Source organism: Scleropages formosus, chromosome 5, assembly GCF_900964775.1.
Source record: "Scleropages formosus chromosome 5, fSclFor1.1, whole genome shotgun sequence".
Lineage (NCBI taxonomy): Eukaryota > Metazoa > Chordata > Actinopteri > Osteoglossiformes > Osteoglossidae > Scleropages > Scleropages formosus.
This window is the reverse complement of record NC_041810.1, coordinates 30,456,101-30,476,606: the sequence shown is the minus strand read 5'-3', so window position 1 is coordinate 30,476,606 and position 20,506 is coordinate 30,456,101. Positions and strand designations below refer to the sequence as shown.

The following is a 20,506-nucleotide window of genomic DNA, read 5'->3' as shown; positions in this document are numbered from 1 at the left end:
TTTCCTCTTAGAAGGGTGGGTGCAGTGATGAAGAGGTATCTGTTCTGTGTTGATACTGCCATGCGGTTTTTTTCCTCATTCGTGCTATGAGTCCCTCGAGGCGGTGCGGACTAGTGTAATCGCAGGCTTGTTTTGTGCATTGGCCTGAGGACAAGAAGACATCCTCAATCACAGAATGCAGTGAGTACAAACGTTGGCAAAGGCAAAGACTTTTTTGGGCTTTCCTGGGTAATGATATTCAACCCTCAATGCACCGTGAGACTTCAAGGCTGCTGTGGGCGCGTAACTCCGCCATGGGGCACTCTGTAATGGGGTCGAGTCTCTCTAATTATGTGCTGTTTAGGAGCCTGGTGGGAGACTGTTCTCCAGGAGCATCTCCTTCCTGTAAATGTTTGGATGTGGAGATCACAAGGAGTTTTTCTTTGAAAAGGAGAAGCATTTGTTCACTAGGTCACCCATGGGTTGCTCTCTGTTTGCGTGGCCTCCTTGTGAGCTTTGTGAGGGTTTTAGGACCATGTACTCTTGAGTGACATGTGCAAGTGTGGCCATGAAAGGGACAGAAAGCATGTGCTGTCAACTGGGTTTGTTCTCAGAGTGTTGGGGAAAAAGGATTCACTGTGTTTGGTTTCTTCAGGACGTGATACTTTCATCGCTGACTTTGAGTTTCACTAGGATTGTGGAAGGTTGTCATGAGCTACAGTGAGCTTTTGCAGACTTTCATAGCCTTAAAATTATCCAAGTTATTTCATATCCGGCTATAGTTAGTCAAGTGATTGCTGTGGCTCAAATTCCGAAGGTTTCACAGCTCACGTATGTGTGCAGTAAGAATATTTTGATGTGGAGCTTTGGCTATGAAGTGAAATCGTGCTGAATTTACATCTCTCAAAAAAAATAACCTGTGATGAATTCCACACTATCTATAACATTTTTGGAATCTCCCCTTCCAAAGACTTTGGAACAATTTATAGATAAGAATACTCATATCCTGAGCTGTCCTTTGCCATGCGGACATATTTATAGGTTACAGTTTTGTCGATTTTGCAAAAAACCTGTTAGAACCACATGGTGTTTTTAAATGTCAACCCCCTTGTTGCTACACAGATCCTGCTACCTCAAGCTTTTACAATGTACGATTTAGGTATTCAGTTAAAATGCAGCATTTTTGTTCATTTCACTATAGGTTGCGTTACTCCTTTGACTCTGGCCTTCATCTCAGTATTGAGATGCATTTCAGAGCAAGTGTGACTCACCTGAAAAGCTACCAAGCAACCAACCAACCAACCAGCGTCAACCTTGGAGCTGAATGTGTAGTGTTGTATACATGAACTAGTAGTAGTGTTTGATTGTCAATCATTTTGTTAGCTTCAAGTCAGTACAGACAAAACCCAGTTCCTGTTTGCAACAGCACAGACGTTTGCTGCAATTGATCTGGATGCAACCTGTTTTTTCACGAAACCTCTTAATATGACGGCCAGTTCGAGGAAAGGTTTACATTGTGTCTTTCAGCAGATCCCTCCGACTGTCACTGTTACTCTGACTTTTCCTAAAGTCAGCATTTATTTCACTCCTACCACATCTGCCTTGAGGGATCCTCGGTTGTTTAATCTTTCTCTTTGGTTTAACTTTCCACCGCTCGTCTGATGGACTCCATATGTTTCAGTTGACTCCTGTGTGGCAGCTAATGAGAAGGTTTTTGCTTTAAGTTGCTGTGCACATTCTCTCTCATAAAGCCAGCATTAAAAACACACCAGGCAGTCTGTTAAGGACAGTGGAATGTCTTGTTGCACTAGACTCTCGGAAAGGGCATTTGACAATAAATAACACTGTATAATAGACTGATTTACTTACTACTATTTACTTATTACTGACTTCATATAGGGAGTTGTGGTGGCGCAGCTGGTTTGGGCCGGTCCTACTTTCTGGCGGGTCTAAGGTTTGAGCCCTGCTTGGGGTGCCTTGCGATGGACTGGCGTCCCGTCTTTGGCGTCCACCTCCAACCTTGTGCCCTGTGTTGCCAGATTAGGCTCCGGCTTGCTGCAACCCTGCTCGGGACAAGCAATTTCAGACAGTGTGAGTGTGTGTAACTTCACATACACAGAGTAATTGATTTTAATCATTATTGTGGTGTTAGTGTTAACATCGCACATAATTACAATATTTAATCATGCTCAAGTCCTCACTCAGTCATCTTGCAGGCTGGAGAAATAGTATCTGTGTGTCTGATGTGGCCTGCGAGTCGTATGTTTGACACCCCTACTTGAAACAATTTTTAAAGGTTATAATAAAATGACCACCGAGAAAACAAGTTTACAGAATGTCTAAGTCCCCACCCTCGACAACGTTTCCTCACTCTGCATGTGTCCAAAGGATTATGGCATCTGTTGCTGGAGTGACAGGTGCAAGTGCAAACTGGCCAGGCTGTCCTCGAAACCCACATGGCTACAAAAGGGTATTGGCAAGGGGGTTCTTGGCTCAAGGTTTTTCCTCTAATTAAAATGTTAAAGTAGGGAATGTAAAATCAATGTTTCATGCCCCATCTATTTGTCCAACCATTATCAATATCCACGTATCCAGTATCCAGTCATAGTGAGACAGAGCCTATCCTAGGAACACAGGCTGTGAGACAGGGTACGCTATGGATGGGACACCACTCCATTGGAGAAACAGTGGACAATGTAAAGTCCCCCAGTTTAGCAGAAATGCTTCTCTGCCCTCACGTGGATACAGGGAGAACGTACAAACTCTACACAAATTAAACCAGGTTCAAATTCATATCTGAACCCACAGTCCAGGAACTGAGGGCCACTAGCATTACTCATTGCCCCAAAATGCTGTTCCAATTAATGTACAGGAGACATTCTTTCTACATGGTGGATTTCCCCCATACATGTGTAATTTTTGCATACAACACTCTGAAGTCTGCCATTTAAGAGCCCCAGTTCTGCAGTTTTCAGAAAAAAACTTGATGAGAGCTTGAATTGCACCTGAAATACAAGGTGAGGTCACTTAGAGATGCTGGGTGGGGAAAACAAGCATATTCTTTGGCCTCTGAGAGCTGGAGTTGCCAATCTCTGACCTGGTCTCTTTTTCAAAATGTTGAAATTTCTGTTTTGGTTGCCAGCTCACTAACACTTATGTCTCCCCACTTACTGCAGCGCCCAGGGATGCCTTCTGGAGCAAGGATGCCCCATCAGGGTGCTCCAATGGGCCCCCCAGGTCCTCCATATGGCGGAAGCCCCTCAGTGCGGCCTAGCATACCCACCCAAGTAATGGAGCCCAACCGTAAGCGGCCCGCCTCATCCCAGCAGGTCCAGCAGCAGCAAACTGTCCAGAACCGGCCCCGAAGGTGAGCTGGCTTGATTGTACTGAACGACGCATTGTCTTTGTCTGTCCAAATGCATCTGCCCAACATACGAACCCTGTATACACACAGGAGACAAGCTCTTTGTCTCACATCACTTTGGTTTAGTGCATCCGGGATAGGCTCCACACCACCAACCCTGACCTAGACAAGCGGTTAATGAAAATGGAATGATGAAGGGATAGATGGATGATAGGTAATAAATTACAATTACTAGATTAAGCTGAACTATAAAAACCTTTACCTTGTGTCTATGTTTGTGTAAATGGAACCTACATCTACGGGATTTGTCCCTTCCTATGGTTTATTATTCCATGTTAGATCTGTAAACATGCCTCGCCCCTTCATAGTCATTCAGACGTCTCAGATATGGCAGAAAAGTTTTTTAAAACATGTTCTACTTAAAGTACTAACCCATAGATTGATTAACTCAAGCAAGGTGTTCAATTATGATAGATTGTCTTTACTGTTTTGTTTTGTTTTTTTTTTTGCATTAAAGGTTGAATTGAACATTGGGTATCTTTGCATGTATGTTTTGTGAGCCTTTTTAAGTGTATGGTGCATAATAGCTGCAAACAGGTATAGCTGTGTGATCGCGGGTAAGTAGCCATGCGGTATAATAGAGCACTTAATAAAGGGAAACTGCCTTGTTATGTTGTGTTATAATAACTATTGAAGAAATTGCATCTATTTTAATGGAATTTAGAGATATTTTAACATAAACAGGTGCTAATTTAGGAGTACATAAAAATTTTACCACTGAAACTATTGTACTAATGATAATTATGTCTTAGCGTTATGACAATTCACTTTATCAAGAGTTTTTCATAAACACATTGCCTTGTATGGGAAAAATTGTACGTTATTAAAATAAGGAAAAGAAAACATTGTCATTAAAGACAAAACTGGTGGCTCTCATGCAGATAATCAAATCTTAGGATTGAAGTCTGTGCCAGCAAACTATAAGAGGACTTCAGCTATGTTGTAGTTTAACTATTTAACTAAAACGTTTCTCCACACTTCATTTTTTACTTTCCTGTTTATATATAGATGTGTTAAACTGCTCCGGATAACCAAACACTTCGACTGGCTCCAGGTGGAATGAGCTAAATTCACTCTCGAGTTGCATAAGGTGATATTAACATGACACCTTCAAGTTTAACAAATGATGACGACGATGATGATGATGCACGAAGTTAAACGTTCCTCAACTTGGTGTGGCCTCTGAGACACCCAGCTTTTTCTTCAGGCTCCGGTGTCTTTGTTGCATAACACAAGTAGATCCTGTATGTTATTGATCCTTTAGAAATGGGCAGTACATAAACAGCTGGCAGTGTAGTGGTTCGAGCTTCTGCCTTTGGATCCATGGTAGGTTCAAATCCCCCTTTAGCTGTAGTGTCCTTGAGCACAGTACTTATCTTAATTGCTCTAGTAAAATATCCAGTGTTATAAATAGGTAAATAATAGTAATTCCCTTAACGCTATAAATTGCTTTAGAGTAAAGTGTCAGCTAAATGAATAAATGTGAACAGGTGCTTGATGTATCATCAAGATGCATCGGAAAACTCCCTGTAGGTTTTTTTTTTTTTTTTTCTTTCCTCCCCCCAAAATGACCCCAGAGGCCAGTAAATGATTATAGAGGGATTCTTGTGAAATAGTGCAAGAGGCCAAATACCACAGATATCTAAGAGGGTACTCTGTGTTACCATCCACCTGCTAGCTGGGGACATGGTCCTTGTTTGGCCTAAAGGTCAATGGTAGTGGCTGACCTGAGTGTTACCTGAGCAGTCTGTCCACCATTAGTTGTCCTTGATGGATGGCCCCCAAAAGGTTAATGACCTGAACAGAGGTGTCCAGCATACACAAAGAAAGCAGATAGTATATGACTGAGATGAGCTCTAATTGTACAATACATCACATAATGATGTAGTCTCTTTCTGAATTCCTCTTCATACCCCTCCACAAATGGGATGTACTCCTGAACAAATACTTGAAACAGTGAGCAACTTGTTCATTGTATCTTCATGTTTCTGTCTGAGCATATTAGAAAAACAGGCATTAAACTCATTTAGTGCTGTTAAAATTATGTACTATTTAGTTTATTGTGGGCTGGAGGGGAAATGTCAAGGGAATAATAATCACAACACCCTATTGTTTTTAATTTTTGTTGTTTTATATAAAATAATTGTTTTATTTTCTTTCAGGTGTTTTAAAATTCATCCTTTCATTGTCCAATTGCCTGCTAAAGAATGGACAGTACACAGTATTGGTATTTTGTAATGGTTCCTGCTTTTTCCTCTGTAACTTTCCAGTGATTATTCCTGTTAACATTTAACATTTGTGACTGTGTCTAACCTTGGGTCTCGTCTGTGTGGGTAAGAATGATTTAATTTTCTTATGGAGGCTGGTCAGTACCTGGTTATCACTGCCATACTTCAACAAGGGCTTTCAGCTTTAAATATAGATAGGACCCCATATGCATTCATTCATGGTCATGTGTTCTCTTTCCTTTTCATTTGCTTTTTTATCATCATCGTCAGTTAGTTATTTGAATAAACCTGAAACCCCATCAACCCTCAGGAAACCAGTGGGATTCCCCGGAACCAGTGAGATCACATTGAGGCAGATGGACATGAGAGATCCCCAATCAGATCTCACACTTGGACCAAAGTAGGGTCTCATTCTGATGCATGTTAGCTTTGCAGTGTGTTTTTTTTTTTTTTTTTTCCTCCTTACCCGCAGCCATCCCCCTCAATCCGGTCAATAGTTTATTTTTAACTTACATGCCTGTGGTTTGCGAAAGTGCTGCCTGCCATCCAAAACCCACGTTACTAATAAAGATCGACGATACAACAGTACAAACTAGCACATAAGCTTAATGCAATGGCACAATTAGACCATTAATCCAGTTAAAATAAATCCAATAAAATATAACTGTTAGGAAAGTGATGTATATTGCTTTATGTTGGCTGCAGATACTTGATGTGGTTAGTAATGGAAATGGTTTTGGAAATTAGCATTTGTTTTGTTTGTGCATGCTGTCCAAGAATAGAATAATGGAATATGTAATAAACACTTTGAATATATCAACAGAATATAGGTGATTAACTCTGGATTAGTCATATAAGAGGCAGAGCTTTGATTAATTTACCTACTCAGTCTTAAGTTTCTGCGTTATTTAGGTGTTATTGTTTTGCCCATAGCTGTAAAATTAAACTGTCTGACACTGGATTCTGAGAATTTTCACTGGGACCTTGATATGGTCTGCGTGAGACTAACCAGTTTGTTTGTTCATTTCTTTGTTCGTTCATTATCAGTAACTACTTGTCTGCTACTGTGTCTGGGCACTGGTCTAGCCAGGGCACACACTGGATGGGATACAAGTCCATGGCAGGGTAGCAGGGTGGGTTTCGTGCTCTTGTAGATTTTTAATTAATTAATTTATTTTTTTTTGTCTGCTCTACACTGTGAGCCATTGGGAACCGAAGCCAAATTCCCTGTATGTGTGTGCATACTTGGCCAAATAAATCAGATTCTGATTCTGGGAAAAAAGAAAACACACAGACTCATTCATTCATACACTACAGTAAATTTCGAGTCACCAGTTTACCTGTACATTTACATTTACATTTATTCATTTAGCAGACGCTTTTCTCCAAAGCGACGTACATCTGGGCAAAAGTACAATGAAACACCTGTAATGCTTGTCTTTAGAATGTGGAAGGAAACCGACAATTTTCTACTAAATCTACAAAGAAAGACAGTGACTTTATAGTTAACAAATAAGAAATATTTCTTGTAAATGCGTCCCTTTCACAGGAGGACAGGATGTCTAGACGTGTTCTTCTTTAGCCCTGGTGTTGGTTCGAGAGAAAATTAGCTAGTGAATCACCTTATGTAAATCCTCCAAATGTGACATTTCTTCTGTAGAAGCTAAGGGCTCACACAGTTCTCTTTGACCAATGATGCAGTGCGAAAAGGATGTCTAAATGTTTCCGTCAGGACATGAGAAAGGCCTAAAGTGTTCTTTCATTTGTTCAGGAAAAATGTTCACCGTACAACTTCAAGAAAGCTTTTTGGTAACAAGTTCGGTGTCACCTCCATTACAATAACTACGGATCTGACTTGAATATATGAGTTGATTTAATGAGAAAATCCCCAGAAGTTTGTTCTGCTTGTGTTTTAATGTGTGCTAAAGGCCAAAAAAACAAACTCTGAGATCACATGCTACACTGGTGGTATCTCCAGGATCAGGTTATGGCTTTGGTGGCCTATGCCATAACAGAAGGTCCCGAGTTATGATGGCCTGACTTACGATTTTTCGACTTTATGATGGTGCGATAACAATATGCATTCAATAGAAACTGTACTTTGCATTTTGAATATTGATTCCCCCCCACCGTGCAAGCCATATGCAGTACGATACTCTCTTGTGATGCTGGGCAGCGGCAGCGATCTGCATCTCCCAGTCTGTCACGCGGTCGCTAGCGTATACTACCAATACTCTGCAGTGTTCTGTGTTGCCAGCGTTTTTTGGATACCCCTCATATTTAAATTGTGTTTTGTGCATCCATCATGTCTATGAAACGTCCATCTGTGTCTTCTGCTACTGGTGTGAAGAAGCGGACAATTACTCTTGAAGAGAAATTCAAGATAATTGCCCAGCATGATGGTGACAAGCTCGTAATGGCCATCGCACGTGAACTTAGACTTTCGCAATCGACAATCTTGACCATCTTAAAAGATAAGAAGCGCTGATGTTTGATAGGTTAGGTGTATTAAATGCAGTTTTGATTCATGATATTTTCGACTTACAATGGGTTTATCGGAACGTAACCCCGTCATAAATCAGGGACCGTCTGTACTGCTGTTGTGTTACTTTTCCTTGCGAGTGACAATTGAGGTGCCTCAGACAGTCCATCGTCTAAATAAGTTTTAGGTCTTGATAAACCCTTAACCACAAACCAATTTAATTTCCTGTGTTTTCACTTCAATAGACTTTTGAGCTGTTTTACTGCAGATATTTGTGTTTTTCATTGGAGTTAAATGGAACGTAATAGAGTGATGTGACAGGACTGTAATTAAGTTTAACTTTTGTCAGAACAGCCTGAAGTACCACTACTCAAGTCCTCGTTCCAGACAAATGACCTGACACATCACCCTTACTGCCATGTCTCCCCCCCACCTCACCCCACACCAGATACATTGCTTCATCCAGTAGACATTTGCTTCCATAGATACCTAGACACCCTACAGAGCTGCAGCCACTGAACCTGAGCGACACACACAGCTGAACATGCATGCGAATACAAGCCTATCCATACAACCTCCATGACGTGTGGCACGTAAGAGCCGAGATTAGATTGTAAACCAATGTGTGCTTTGACAATATTTTCAATAAGAGGTGATGCATTTATTATTTAATACTGTCTTTGAGATTGTCGCAGCTACATGGAGGACTGTTACAAAAGTCACAGTTGAAAAGAAGTTTTAGAACACATTTCCATTGAACTTCACAACTTGTATTTATTCACCACTTTTCTCCAAAACAACTTATAGTGTTCAGCTACTTACAGTTATTTACACATCAGGGTAGTTTTACTGGTACAATTTAGAGCAATTACCTTGCTCAAGGGTACTACAGCTAGTGGTGGGATTTGAACCTGTGAACATTGGGTTCAAAGGCAGCAGTGCTAACCACTGTCCCTGACAAGCTTGTAAAAACAAGCAGTTTTTCTAATTTGTGGAGCTTGGAGTCACTTCTGCAGTGTAGTTCAGGACTAAATATGAGGCTAATAACACAACTCAACAATTTAAAAAAGTCCTTAGTTATTGAAATTTTTTTTAATTTATTGTGATTAAAGTTTACCGATTACAAATTACCACTGGTTCTTCTAGAGTGTCAGATTTAGTTTGGTACTTTACAGCCATTGGAAGTTTCTATAATGCACCAGAGCTTCCTAAAAAGTATCAACACATTCTATAAAGCATCAGATCCTGAAAGGGACTGGTGCTTGGAAACCGGTGCCAAAATTTACGAAAATTTGCTAATTTCAAAAATGTGGGATATTTTTCTAAAAACTGACATTTAGTATGAACTAACGCCAAAAGTATGATTAATCTAACCAAAAAAAAAAAGGAAAATGCAAAAAAAAAATCAACATCATACAATTTTTTTGTTACATTTTGTAACAGCGCAGTTTCCAAGGAGTTTCATTAGCGTCGAAGACTACCTTTGAATGGGAGGCAACTACTTGGAATTGGAGGTGGAGGAATGTAAATGTTATAAAATTCTGTAAAATCGGGCAATGGCCTCATCACCGCTGATGAAATAAAAGTCCTGGAAAAAACACGGAGGGCAAACCTGTGAAGCTGGGAGGTGGGATATGAAGGGAAAGGTAATTTTTGAGGGCAGGGGTAGGATAACAACAGGCAGTATCGGTGACTTAAAAATCCATCAAGACACCGTTCGCAGAATTTGCACTGAACACACACTGATGGTGAAAGGGAAATGATGCAATGCACACTGCGTGACACAGCCCAGCAGTGTGACAGTGCAGGCTGGCCATCCAAGATCCCCCACCTCCCACCCCCAAAATTATCAATATGCGCCTGCCTTTTCTGGTTACCCACAAACAGCTGGGAATGGTGTCTGGATATGTCCCAGCAATTTAGCAGATGGCCTAGGTACTCTTCTATCTGTCACCATAGTAACATGCTCTATTTTTTTTTTTTTTTTTTTTTTTATTTCTTTCTGTCTTCCCCACCATAGTGTCAAGAGAAGGAAAATGGCAGACAAGATTCTCCCTCAGAGGGTGAGCTCATTTGTTTTTGTTCTTTCTTGTTTTTTTGTTTGTTTTAAGCGGGATTGCTTGTGCATTTGTGTAACAGGGAAAATATAGGTTCTTTGTGGGTTATTGTGGGTAAAAGGAGGTACATTCAAAGGCTGAACTACAGAGTATGCTGAGGGATTTGCCCAACAAGGAGGTGGCAGGAGTATCTACAGCAACTGCCCTAAACTGTTCTGTAACAGCAGGGAGTTAATTCATGAAGCTTTACATGAAATATGAAGTTAATGAATTAATGAGTTAACCACATTTTTAAAATATGGTTCTGTTAGGTTCTCAACATTTACATTTTTTCCGTTTAGCGCACTTTCCTCCAAAGCGACGAGCAACTCAGAGTTAACAAAAGTGCATTTCTCAACAGGAAAACGACAGTAGGTGCAGTGACACGATTGTCGAAGCACGTTTAGTTTGATACCACAGTTTTTGCCAGTGCACGTTACACGTGTGACTGCCTATTGAATTGAGTCTGATAGGAAATGCAAAGATGATTGTGACAGATGGTGTCATGCATATTTATGGAGCTGTTAGGAGATCCATAGGATCTTCTCTCCATGTAGGAGAGAAGCTGCTCTGAAAGAGATGAATTTTGAGACCTTTCTTGAATGTCGAAAGAGATTCAGCGGTTCTGAGCGACAGAGGGAACTCATTCCACTACATCAGAAGCAAAGCTGAGAGCCTTCAGACTATGGATTTTGGACCTTTCAAGTTTGGGACCATCAAGCAGCCAGAGTTGAAGGAGCATAGCACTGTTGCTGGGGTAAAAGTAGTGATTAGGTCTTGGGTAGGTACAGGGGTGTAGATCTTTTGACCATCTTCCAGGCTGTTACCCAAGTCTTTAATTTGTTGCTGTTTCCGCTACGTTACCACAGTATGACAGATATTCATGACGCTTTAATCCCTTGTTAGATGTCCCATCTAAAAAAATTCTTTGGTGAATATTCAAAGTTTCAGGAAAAAACGTGGAGTTAATGTATGGACGATTCTGCTGGAACTGTACATTTGAATAATTTGGGTATCTAAAGGAGAGACTTACTATGTTCTGGAACATTCTCTGTGTTCTGGAAGGAATGGAGCTCAGACACACCAGTAAGAAGGCCTGTGCATTATACCATCTTCAACTCTGTGGATGTGCTTGTCCTGCTAGATCCGAGAGCTGGTCCCAGAATCCCAGGCCTACATGGACCTCCTAGCATTTGAGCGCAAACTGGATCAAACCATCATGAGAAAACGTGTTGACATACAAGAGGCCCTGAAGAGGCCCATGAAGGTAAAGTACAGTTTTTGTTGGCTACATTTACATAATAGCCAACTGCCCCGCAAAAGTGCTCAAGAACATTGACTGAAGTTTCACCTTCTTGCTTTGCCTATCTCTGAATCTGCAGCAAAAACGCAAGCTGAGGCTTTATATCTCCAATACCTTCAACCCTGCCAAGCCTGACGCAGATGACTCTGATGGCAGCATTGCTTCTTGGGAGCTGCGAGTAGAGGGAAAGCTGCTGGATGATGTGAGTTTTTAAAAAATTTTTTAAAATTATTTTTTAAACATATTCTAAACCACTTGCAAGTCTCCATCTGTTTTTCCTTTACATTTTAATTTCATTTATTTTTATTGTCATTTCTCGTTGCTTCATATTTTGCCTTTCTAACAGAAGAGCTTGTTCATACAGTGTGTACGAGTCATCTGAAATCATACACATGCCTGCTCATCTTAAAGAATAGCAGATAAAATTAGACTTAGCAAAACACTTGTGGCTTGTACTCTTGGCAGCTGACATGTGACTTAGTAAAAGCTGAGGTCATGTTTAATCTTCCCTCCGAATAAGATGATTCATAGCTCTTTGATCGTGAAGCTGCTGTGCGGTTAGTATGAAGCGCAGTAATTTTTCAATGCATGACATTAAAGCTTGTTTGCCTAGTACTTCCAACACAGACCTTTGGCATGCAGGTTGTTCAAAAAGTAGAGGCGGTAAAATGTGTTTATATTTATTTATCTAGCAGACTCTTTTCTCTAAAGCAACTTCCAATGAACTCTATGTAGTGTTATCAGCCCACACACCTTATTCACCAAGGTGACTTACACTGCTAGATACACTACTTACAATGAGTCCCTCACCCATACATCAGTGGAACACACTCTCTCTGTTACTCACTCACACACTAGGGGTGAACCTGAACAGCATGCCTTTGGAGTGTGGGAGGAAACCAGAGTACCCAGAGGAAACCCATACAGACTGAGCAGGGATCAAACCCACATCCTCTTGCACCACCCAGGTGCTGTGAGACAGCACCACTACTTGCTGTGCCACCATGCCATCCAGCTGAAAGTGTGTTTCCCATGTGGGTTACAAGTGCAGTGGCTCCTCTTTAGATATGAGTAGTCGGGGGATGGATTTGGTCTATTGCTCTTTTCCCACTTTAGGCTAAACATCATAGAAACCTCTTGCACTTGTTTTGAATGATGAGACGATGACTATTTAGTTTGTATAGCTTTTGGATTCCATGTCTTCAAATATTGGTAATTGTCTGCATCGTGGTGCTTGCCTGGTCTGTAATAATGGCATTCTGAGTTAAGTCCCATAGTAACGTGGCGAAGTCCCGTTGTGTTGGCATCTGAGATTCTCCTGAAGGAATATTGCAGGTTTTTACTCTGATTTCATTGCTCTGAAATCCGGTTGCATTGCACCGCTCTGATTGCATTGGCTGAAAAATTATCTGCAGCTAAAATAAGACTCATGAGTGTGTCTTAAAATAGCAGTGGTCTGCCAGTTGTACTGAGTGTCACTCCCAATAACTGGAAGCACCCAAAGCCAAGGGAAAAGCGTAGTACTTTCGGCTGCCCTGAGTAAAAAACAAGGTGAACAACAGCTGTTACGTGAAATGGACTGAAGTGTGTCATTCTGGGCGGGGGCGCAGTGGCGCAGTGGGTTGGACCGCTGTCTGGTGGGTCTTGGGTTCGAGTCCCGCTTGGGGTGCCTTGCGGCGGACTGGCGTCCCGTCCTGGGTGTGTCCCCTCCCCCTCTGGCCTTATGCCCTGTGTTGCCGGGTAGGCTCTGGCTCCCCACGACCCCGTATGGGACAAGCGGTTCTGAAAGTGTGTGTGTGTGTGTGTGTCATCCTGTGGGCTTGTCACAACAGATCTCGAGGCTGAATTAGACTTGTATTAGTTGTTATACTTTTATAATCGTTGTATCATATTTTAGAAATAATTAATATGTTTCAGTAAGTATTTTTAGTTTAATTTGAACAAACTAATCATAGCACTGCCTAATCAATGCTCATTTTCCCTTCTGTAATAATTCTGTGCCTGGGTGCTTATTTATTAACTGATTAATTTTGTTTTCTGTCCCTTACACCTATTAACCACAACAAAGTTTTTGTTGTCCTGACGGTCGGTGATGTTAGATATGGTCAGATATGGTCATTTTAAACAATAATTGCATTGACTGGCACGGTGGCACAGCGAGTGGAACTGTTGTCTCACAGCACCTGGGTGGTGCAAGAGGACATGTGTTTGATCCCTGCTCAGTCTATGTGGTGTTGGCATGTTCTCCCCATGTCTGTGTTGGTTTCTTCTAGGTGCTCTGGTTTTCTCCCACAGTCCAAAGACATGCTGTTCAGGTTCCCCTGTAGTGTGTGAGTGACAGAGAGAGAGTGTGTTCCACTGATGTATGCATGAGTGACCCAGTGTAAGTAGTGTATCCAGCAGTGTAAGTCACCTTGGTGAATATGGTGTGTGGGCTGATAACACTACGTAGAGTTTATTGTAAGTCACTTTGGAGAAAAGCGTCTGCTAAATAAAGAAATGTAAATGATCTAAATTTCATTGTCATCAGAATGTTAACCTGTTAGGTCTCAACTTCCTGTAACTATGTTTTAACTTCAAGACGTAGAAATCTGCCTAATTTCCCATGATCCCTTTTGATTTTCTTGGTTGAGAGAAGAAGCGCAGTGGAGTATTCTCCTGGTAGTATGAGTGCATTTCATCTGAACACATTTGTCTTCTGTGTTAATGTAGCCTGGTAAACAGAAGAGGAAGTTTTCATCCTTCTTCAAGAGCCTGGTCATTGAGCTGGACAAGGACCTGTATGGACCTGACAACCACCTGGTAGAGGTGAGGGTCCTGCAAGCTGCTACCCAGATTCCTGCCTTTCATCGTTCTTTCTGCTCTCATCTGATTTTCTGTCTCATTCCATTGACCTCTACCAGATCAGCCATACCAGGTTCTTGCACTCTGCCCAGAAAGTTTTTACCATTTATATGTTACCCACAACACCCAGTCACAGGAAACATTGTGTTTAAAAGGAGCGCCGCTTGAAATTTTAGCAGTGCGCTTTTCCTTCATATCATTTTTCTTGTTGGCAACTCAAATAATAAAGTTCCAGGATAACTGAGAGGTTCAGTTCAAATATGATCTCTTCACACATCCAAATTCGTGTGTGTTTACAGTTACATGGTGTGCTGCCTGTGTGGAACACGCTTCAATTCTGAGGAATCGCTTCTTAGAGTCAAAGGACATTGGAGAGAGACTAGAGAAGGATCAATGGGAGGGATGGCAGGGATCCTGCAGTAAACTGTCACAAGTGGCTGGTTTCTGTGCTCATGTTCTCCTGCAGTGGCACCGTACCCCCACCACCCAGGAGACGGATGGCTTCCAGGTGAAGAGACCTGGAGATGTGAGCGTACGCTGTACGTTACTTCTCATGCTGGACTACCAGGTATGGACACTGCAGCCCTCTACTTGTCCATAACTTCTGCATCAACACTTTGATGTATATAATATATTGCTACATATAATGATGAAGTATATAATTGTAGTTGTACATGTAGATAATTGATGTATATAATCGTCTTTGCAAATTTTCAAGGAGGGATTATATACATCAATTATCTACATATACAATGTATAAATGTATATGAACGTGTAATATATATGTAATAATAAATATTTGACTGAAACTCAATATTATCGCTAATGTTTTTTTTTCTATATGATATTGAGCATATATGCTAGGTCTTTGTGTTACACATTCAAATTAGAAATTTTCAAAGATTTAATCATTTTCATGTACATTGTGTTTTTTTTGTGGCGCTAAAGCCAGCTGCATTTCAGGTTAATTGGATGAATCAGTCATCAATGAGTTGAGGTTGTGGAGATGTTGTTCAGTCATTTATAATAAGATTTAAATTACTGCAGTTTGATGTTTATTCTAGAAAAAAGTGTGCTCCCTGCCTCACACATTAGAGTACCAGGACAGACTGTGGATCACCTGGAGCCTGCGCTAGACAGGTGGTTAATGATAATGGATAATGGATGGAAGGGTTACCATACTTTTTATTTGTTACAGCTTTATTTGAGATTTTTACAGGACCTTACCTGTGAATAAATGAAGGGACATGTGCATTATGTAGTTTTTATTGATTGTCACCTGGGGTTACAAACAGATTGAGATATAAACAAACCTCCGGTCCAAATTCTTTTGTACGTCAAGGAGTCCCTGTGTATTCTAATAAGTTACATTTGCATGTCATCAACAGAAGGATTATTACCTTACCTATTACCTTTCATTTCCTTAAAGACTCCTGACCTCTAAACAAAGCAATTTTTAGATTGAACATAATATTTACTCTGTTAAACTTATATCACGAGTTTGTAGGAAAGGGTACCGTTAATACTCTGCTTGTAGGTTACCGATGTGTTACTTCAAACTCTTTTGCAGCCTCCGCAATTTAAGCTTGACCCTCGTCTGGCACGATTACTAGGCCTTCACACCCAGAGCCGTTCAGCCATCATCCAGGCCCTCTGGCAATATGTGAAGACCAACAGACTGCAGGACGCCCATGACAAAGAGTACATCAACTGTGACAAGTATTTCCAGCAAGTAAAGCACCTCTGCATGCCTTTGCACTGTCCTTCTATATCATCGTATATATCTATATTAGCATCACATTAAACAGAAAGAGACCAAACCTCCTAAAACTGGAACTTGGAGAAAGCAGGAGTCACTGAGTCTGGATCATGAGCTAGGTTTACTCGGATTGGTTGATATATAATGCCAGCTGTGATGGGCCTACGCACGTGGCCCTTCTGAGAGCACATTTTGCAAATATTTGTGCATACACATATAGGTACATATATACAAACATTTTTATACATGTGTGCATGTATTTGCACTTTTTTATTGTTGTAATGCCTATTTTTGTGTTTTTTTTTATTATTATTTTTCCATTTAAAAACATCATTCAGTTTTTTTTGAAAAATAAATCTCTTTTTTCAGCCGCTTTTCGTGGTTCTGAAATCCGTTATTCTGGTGTCCGTTGTTCCGCAGATGGACTGTAAATGGACAGATAATAACTGAAGTTCAGGCAGTGGAGTTCAAGGAGAAAAGGACAAAATAAGTACAGAAGAGATGTCAACACACAAAAACACACTAATAGACAGTAGCTATGTGCAAAAGACATGGCTAAAGAGAACAAAATAAGACCAACACTGAAGTCAATACCAAGAAGTGATGCCACTGGAATAAATGGGATTGCCGCAGAGGTTTTGCTAGGAACAAACTCTTGTCCCTGGATCAGTGATCAACAGCAAGGGATCTAGCAATGAAGAGTTATGCCAAAAACTATCACTTGGCAGCTCCGATGAAAAGTCTAGAAAATGTGCTGAAATATCCCCAAGAATGAAGATTACAATTGTTCCATTGGTGATATTTTTTATAACAGTATATAGATATGAAAACTTAACACTACAGAAGCAGCACAAGAAATGAATAGCGGTGCTGGTGGAGAATTTTAAGGTAACTGCAGAAGAAGGGGAAAACCAAGATGTGGATTTTGCAGTACATCAAACCAGAACTCTTGCTGGGAGAACAAAAGATGAGACTAAGATCACCGTTGTCTGGACACAAGTTAAGAAGACAGACAATAATACATGGAAGAAAGACGGTTTTTCGGAAAGTCGCCAAGTGTCGACACCGACTCAGTAGTGCTTAAACACAACAAATATTATTTTTCGGCTCTAAAAGTTGTCCGCCATTACCATTTTAAAGAAATGTAGCTAGTAGCTTTTACAATCTAATAAAATTTTTGGGTGATAATGTCCAAAGGGCTTTAATGTTTTGACATGCAGGAACTCAGTTTTTGCTCAGTCATTGTTATATTTCTGAATGTTTTACATTTCACTAATTTGTACATTCAGGTTATGAAGGATGGATGGATTTTAGATTTGCATTTTATCGAAAATAAACAAAATAGACTGGTGTGCATGGGCACATTAATGTAATGTGATGTAAACTGGGGGATAGGCTCATAGTGGAAGTGATGGCTGTCTTTTTCGATTTTCTTCAGATTTTCGACTGTCCACGACTAAAGTTCTCAGAAATCCCCCAGAGGCTCACAAATCTGTTGCTGCCCCCTGACCCCATCGTCATCAATCATGTCATCAGGTGAGCTTGGGCTTTTGTGTTTTAGACACTTACATTGTCATAGAATTATATGCTCCCTGAATTTCTTTTTCGCGCCATCCATTTCTGTCCCACTAACTAGATGTATACAGTGTATACTGTGTCTGTCATTTGCTCACCTTGTCACTAACTTTTTTTGAATAAGGGATATAATGACATTGTAAAGGCCATTTCTGGACCTTTCAGGCAGTCATTTGTTCCATTACCGATTCCTAATTTGGTGCATGTATTTACTGATGTTCGTTAGATTAAAAATGAGGGCAGCAGTCCCACAAGAGCATGACCCTGTTGTTTTAACACTTCATCGCAGCAGATATCCCGTGTAGGTGGCAGGAGGCCCATGTCCTCATTCTAAATCTACATCTCAACAGTGTTGATCCCAATGACCAGAAGAAGACTGCGTGTTACGACATTGATGTGGAGGTGGAGGACCCCTTGAAGAGCCAGATGAACAGCTTCCTGCTTTCCACAGCAAATCACCAGGAAATTGCCTCTCTGGATAATAAGGTGGGTTAATCTCGACCTCTGGAGCGTTAATAAAGAGTCAAAAAATGATGATTCGACGTAATTGTTCAACAGACGTTTGCATCTTCTTCATATGTTAGTGTGGATTTTATCCAGGTGCTCTGGTTTCCTCCTATAGTCCAGATACTAGTTCATAATCTCTGGAGAAAAAGCGTTGTAGAAAAGCATCAGCTAAGTGAATAAATGTAGTGAATCAATTCCATATCTAAGCTCAGTAAAATCAAAGGTGCTGTGAAATCCAGTGATCACAGGTTCCCACATGCTGTGGAGAAAAAAAAAAAAAACAGTCACAAGCAAAAAGTTAAATTGTCATTTATTGCTTGCTTGGTAATTTTGCTGTGATTCTGTCATTATGTTCACGTAAAAGAGACATGCCAGTGACAAGTGATAAAATACGGAGACGAAACAGCATTTGGTGTTACTGAATTTGTCATTAACTGAATAATTAATGGTAATTATTGATGATGAGAATATGCAATGAGTCTCTTCATAAATATAGCTGATGCCCTCAACCACGGCAGCTTATAATGTAAAGCTGATATTGTACAACAGTGTTCACAAGGTCACAGGGTAATTATCTTGATGAAAATCTGTGCTACAGCAAAGATCAGTACGGGACTAGACACAGCTGTCAGTATTAAACTATTACAACCTGAGACGTGAACTAAGAAATTATTAACAGTCGAACTATCGCAAAAATACGGCTACGAGCACAGTGAGTAACACCAAAGACAGGTGATGCATGAAGAGATGGGTCTTCACATGGCAGCAATAGACAAGGAGCAGAGCTGATTTAGAGCTCGTTCTAATGGCCTTGGATAGGAATGGCCGTTGTGTGCCTGGGTGGGGGATAGTGAGCAAGCAGCCAGAGTCTGTGCAGAGATTACGTGGAATGCAGCATGAGAGTCTGATGGTTGTGAGGAGCTGAACAAACAAGTGATACGTAGGTTAGGATGAGTACCTCAAGCTGGATCTTGGCAGAAATGGGGAACCGGTGGAGAGTCTACAGCAATTTGCTGGTGAGTGTAGCAATGAACCTTTTAATACTGGATGAGCTGCATTTTGAATAAGCTAGAGAAGCTGGGTGGTAGGTGAAGAAAGATCAATGTGGAGAGAAGAAGGGAGGGAAGAGGTACATTTAGCAGATGCTGTGCTAGAGAAAGTGACAGGTTTGAGCCAATGAAAGAGTGTGAGGATTGTAGTTTAGAGGGTCAACCAGTGTCATAACAAACTGGCACCACTGAAGGACAGAAACAGATTGGGTTTCAGACACGAAGCCTGTGTCTCTGTCCCAAAACATTCTATACAAGCTGTTTTGCGGAATATAAAATACCCATTGTGGAAATAAAATGACTGTAACAGACAAAAATACCTGTTGTAGTAGTAATAATAATAATAATAATAATAACAAGCCAGTTATTTGAAAAGGTACACTGTATACAGGTGGTCCCCGATTTAAAATGGTTCGACTTACGATTTTTCGACTTTACGATGGTGAGCTGGCAATAGACTTCAGTAGAAACCGTACTTCGAATTTTTTATTTTAATTTTTCCCGGGCAAGCGATATGCGGTGCGACACTCTCTCGAGATGTTGTGAGAGCGATCCGCATCTCCCAGTCTGGTACACAGAGGTGTGTATTAAATGCATTTTCCACTCACGATATTTTCGACTTATGATTGGTTTTGCGGAACGTAACCCCATCGTAAATCAGGGACCGCATGTATCTCTATGTAAAATATCTACAAGTTAGCGTCTGTACAGAATTTTCAAATTTTAGAGTATGGACACAGAATTTTAAAGTGCTTTACACTTTTATCACTTTAAGGCATTTCTTAAGTATACATTTAAAAGACGTTGCCATTCCGACATGCGTTCACATTTGCCCAATTCTGACCTGGATCACTGTTTACGTGTTATTCCATTAGAAGGGCCGTTTCTCCAAGGCTGTGTTTCATACCTCCTTTCCCTGATTGGAAACATAATAGTAAACTCCCGTGCCTCTTGACTCCCGAATGAATCTTCTCACGTTCCTTTTTCCTGACTTTGCCCCAGATCCATGAAACCATTGAGTCCATCAGTCAGCTGAAGATCCAGAGGGATTTTATGCTCAGTTTCTCCAAGGACCCCAAGGGTTACATCCAGGAATGGCTCAAATCCCAGAGTAGGGACCTCAAAGTAAGTCTGCTCTGGAATTTCTGTTACTTACAAAACACAGTACTATAAATTTTTTGACAACTGACCTATTAATAACCGTCTAAGTTCCATCACTGAAGGTGGCTTGGTATTTTGGGAAGATGAATGCAATCCACT

General features: G+C 40.7%; 1 protein-coding gene across 3 annotated transcripts in view; it reads left to right on the top strand.

Annotated features, from left to right (window-relative positions):
* The window catches only part of LOC108942101 (SWI/SNF-related matrix-associated actin-dependent regulator of chromatin subfamily D member 3-like), a 40,887-nt gene that overhangs the window by 17,279 nt on the left and 3,102 nt on the right, over positions 1-20,506 (top strand). For 2 of the 3 annotated variants that reach the window (XM_018765196.2, XM_018765194.2), the window contains exons 2-12: positions 3,156-3,346; positions 5,942-6,031; positions 10,134-10,176; positions 11,354-11,476; positions 11,592-11,714; positions 14,225-14,320; positions 14,823-14,924; positions 15,927-16,088; positions 17,554-17,651; positions 18,041-18,176; positions 20,249-20,371. In XM_018765196.2, the coding sequence (XP_018620712.2) occupies positions 3,156-3,346; positions 5,942-6,031; positions 10,134-10,176; positions 11,354-11,476; positions 11,592-11,714; positions 14,225-14,320; positions 14,823-14,924; positions 15,927-16,088; positions 17,554-17,651; positions 18,041-18,176; positions 20,249-20,371 (1,287 nt within the window). The remainder of the gene's footprint in view (positions 1-3,155; positions 3,347-5,941; positions 6,032-10,133; positions 10,177-11,353; positions 11,477-11,591; positions 11,715-14,224; positions 14,321-14,822; positions 14,925-15,926; positions 16,089-17,553; positions 17,652-18,040; positions 18,177-20,248; positions 20,372-20,506) is intronic. The other variant, XM_018765195.2, reaches the window with a different exon arrangement.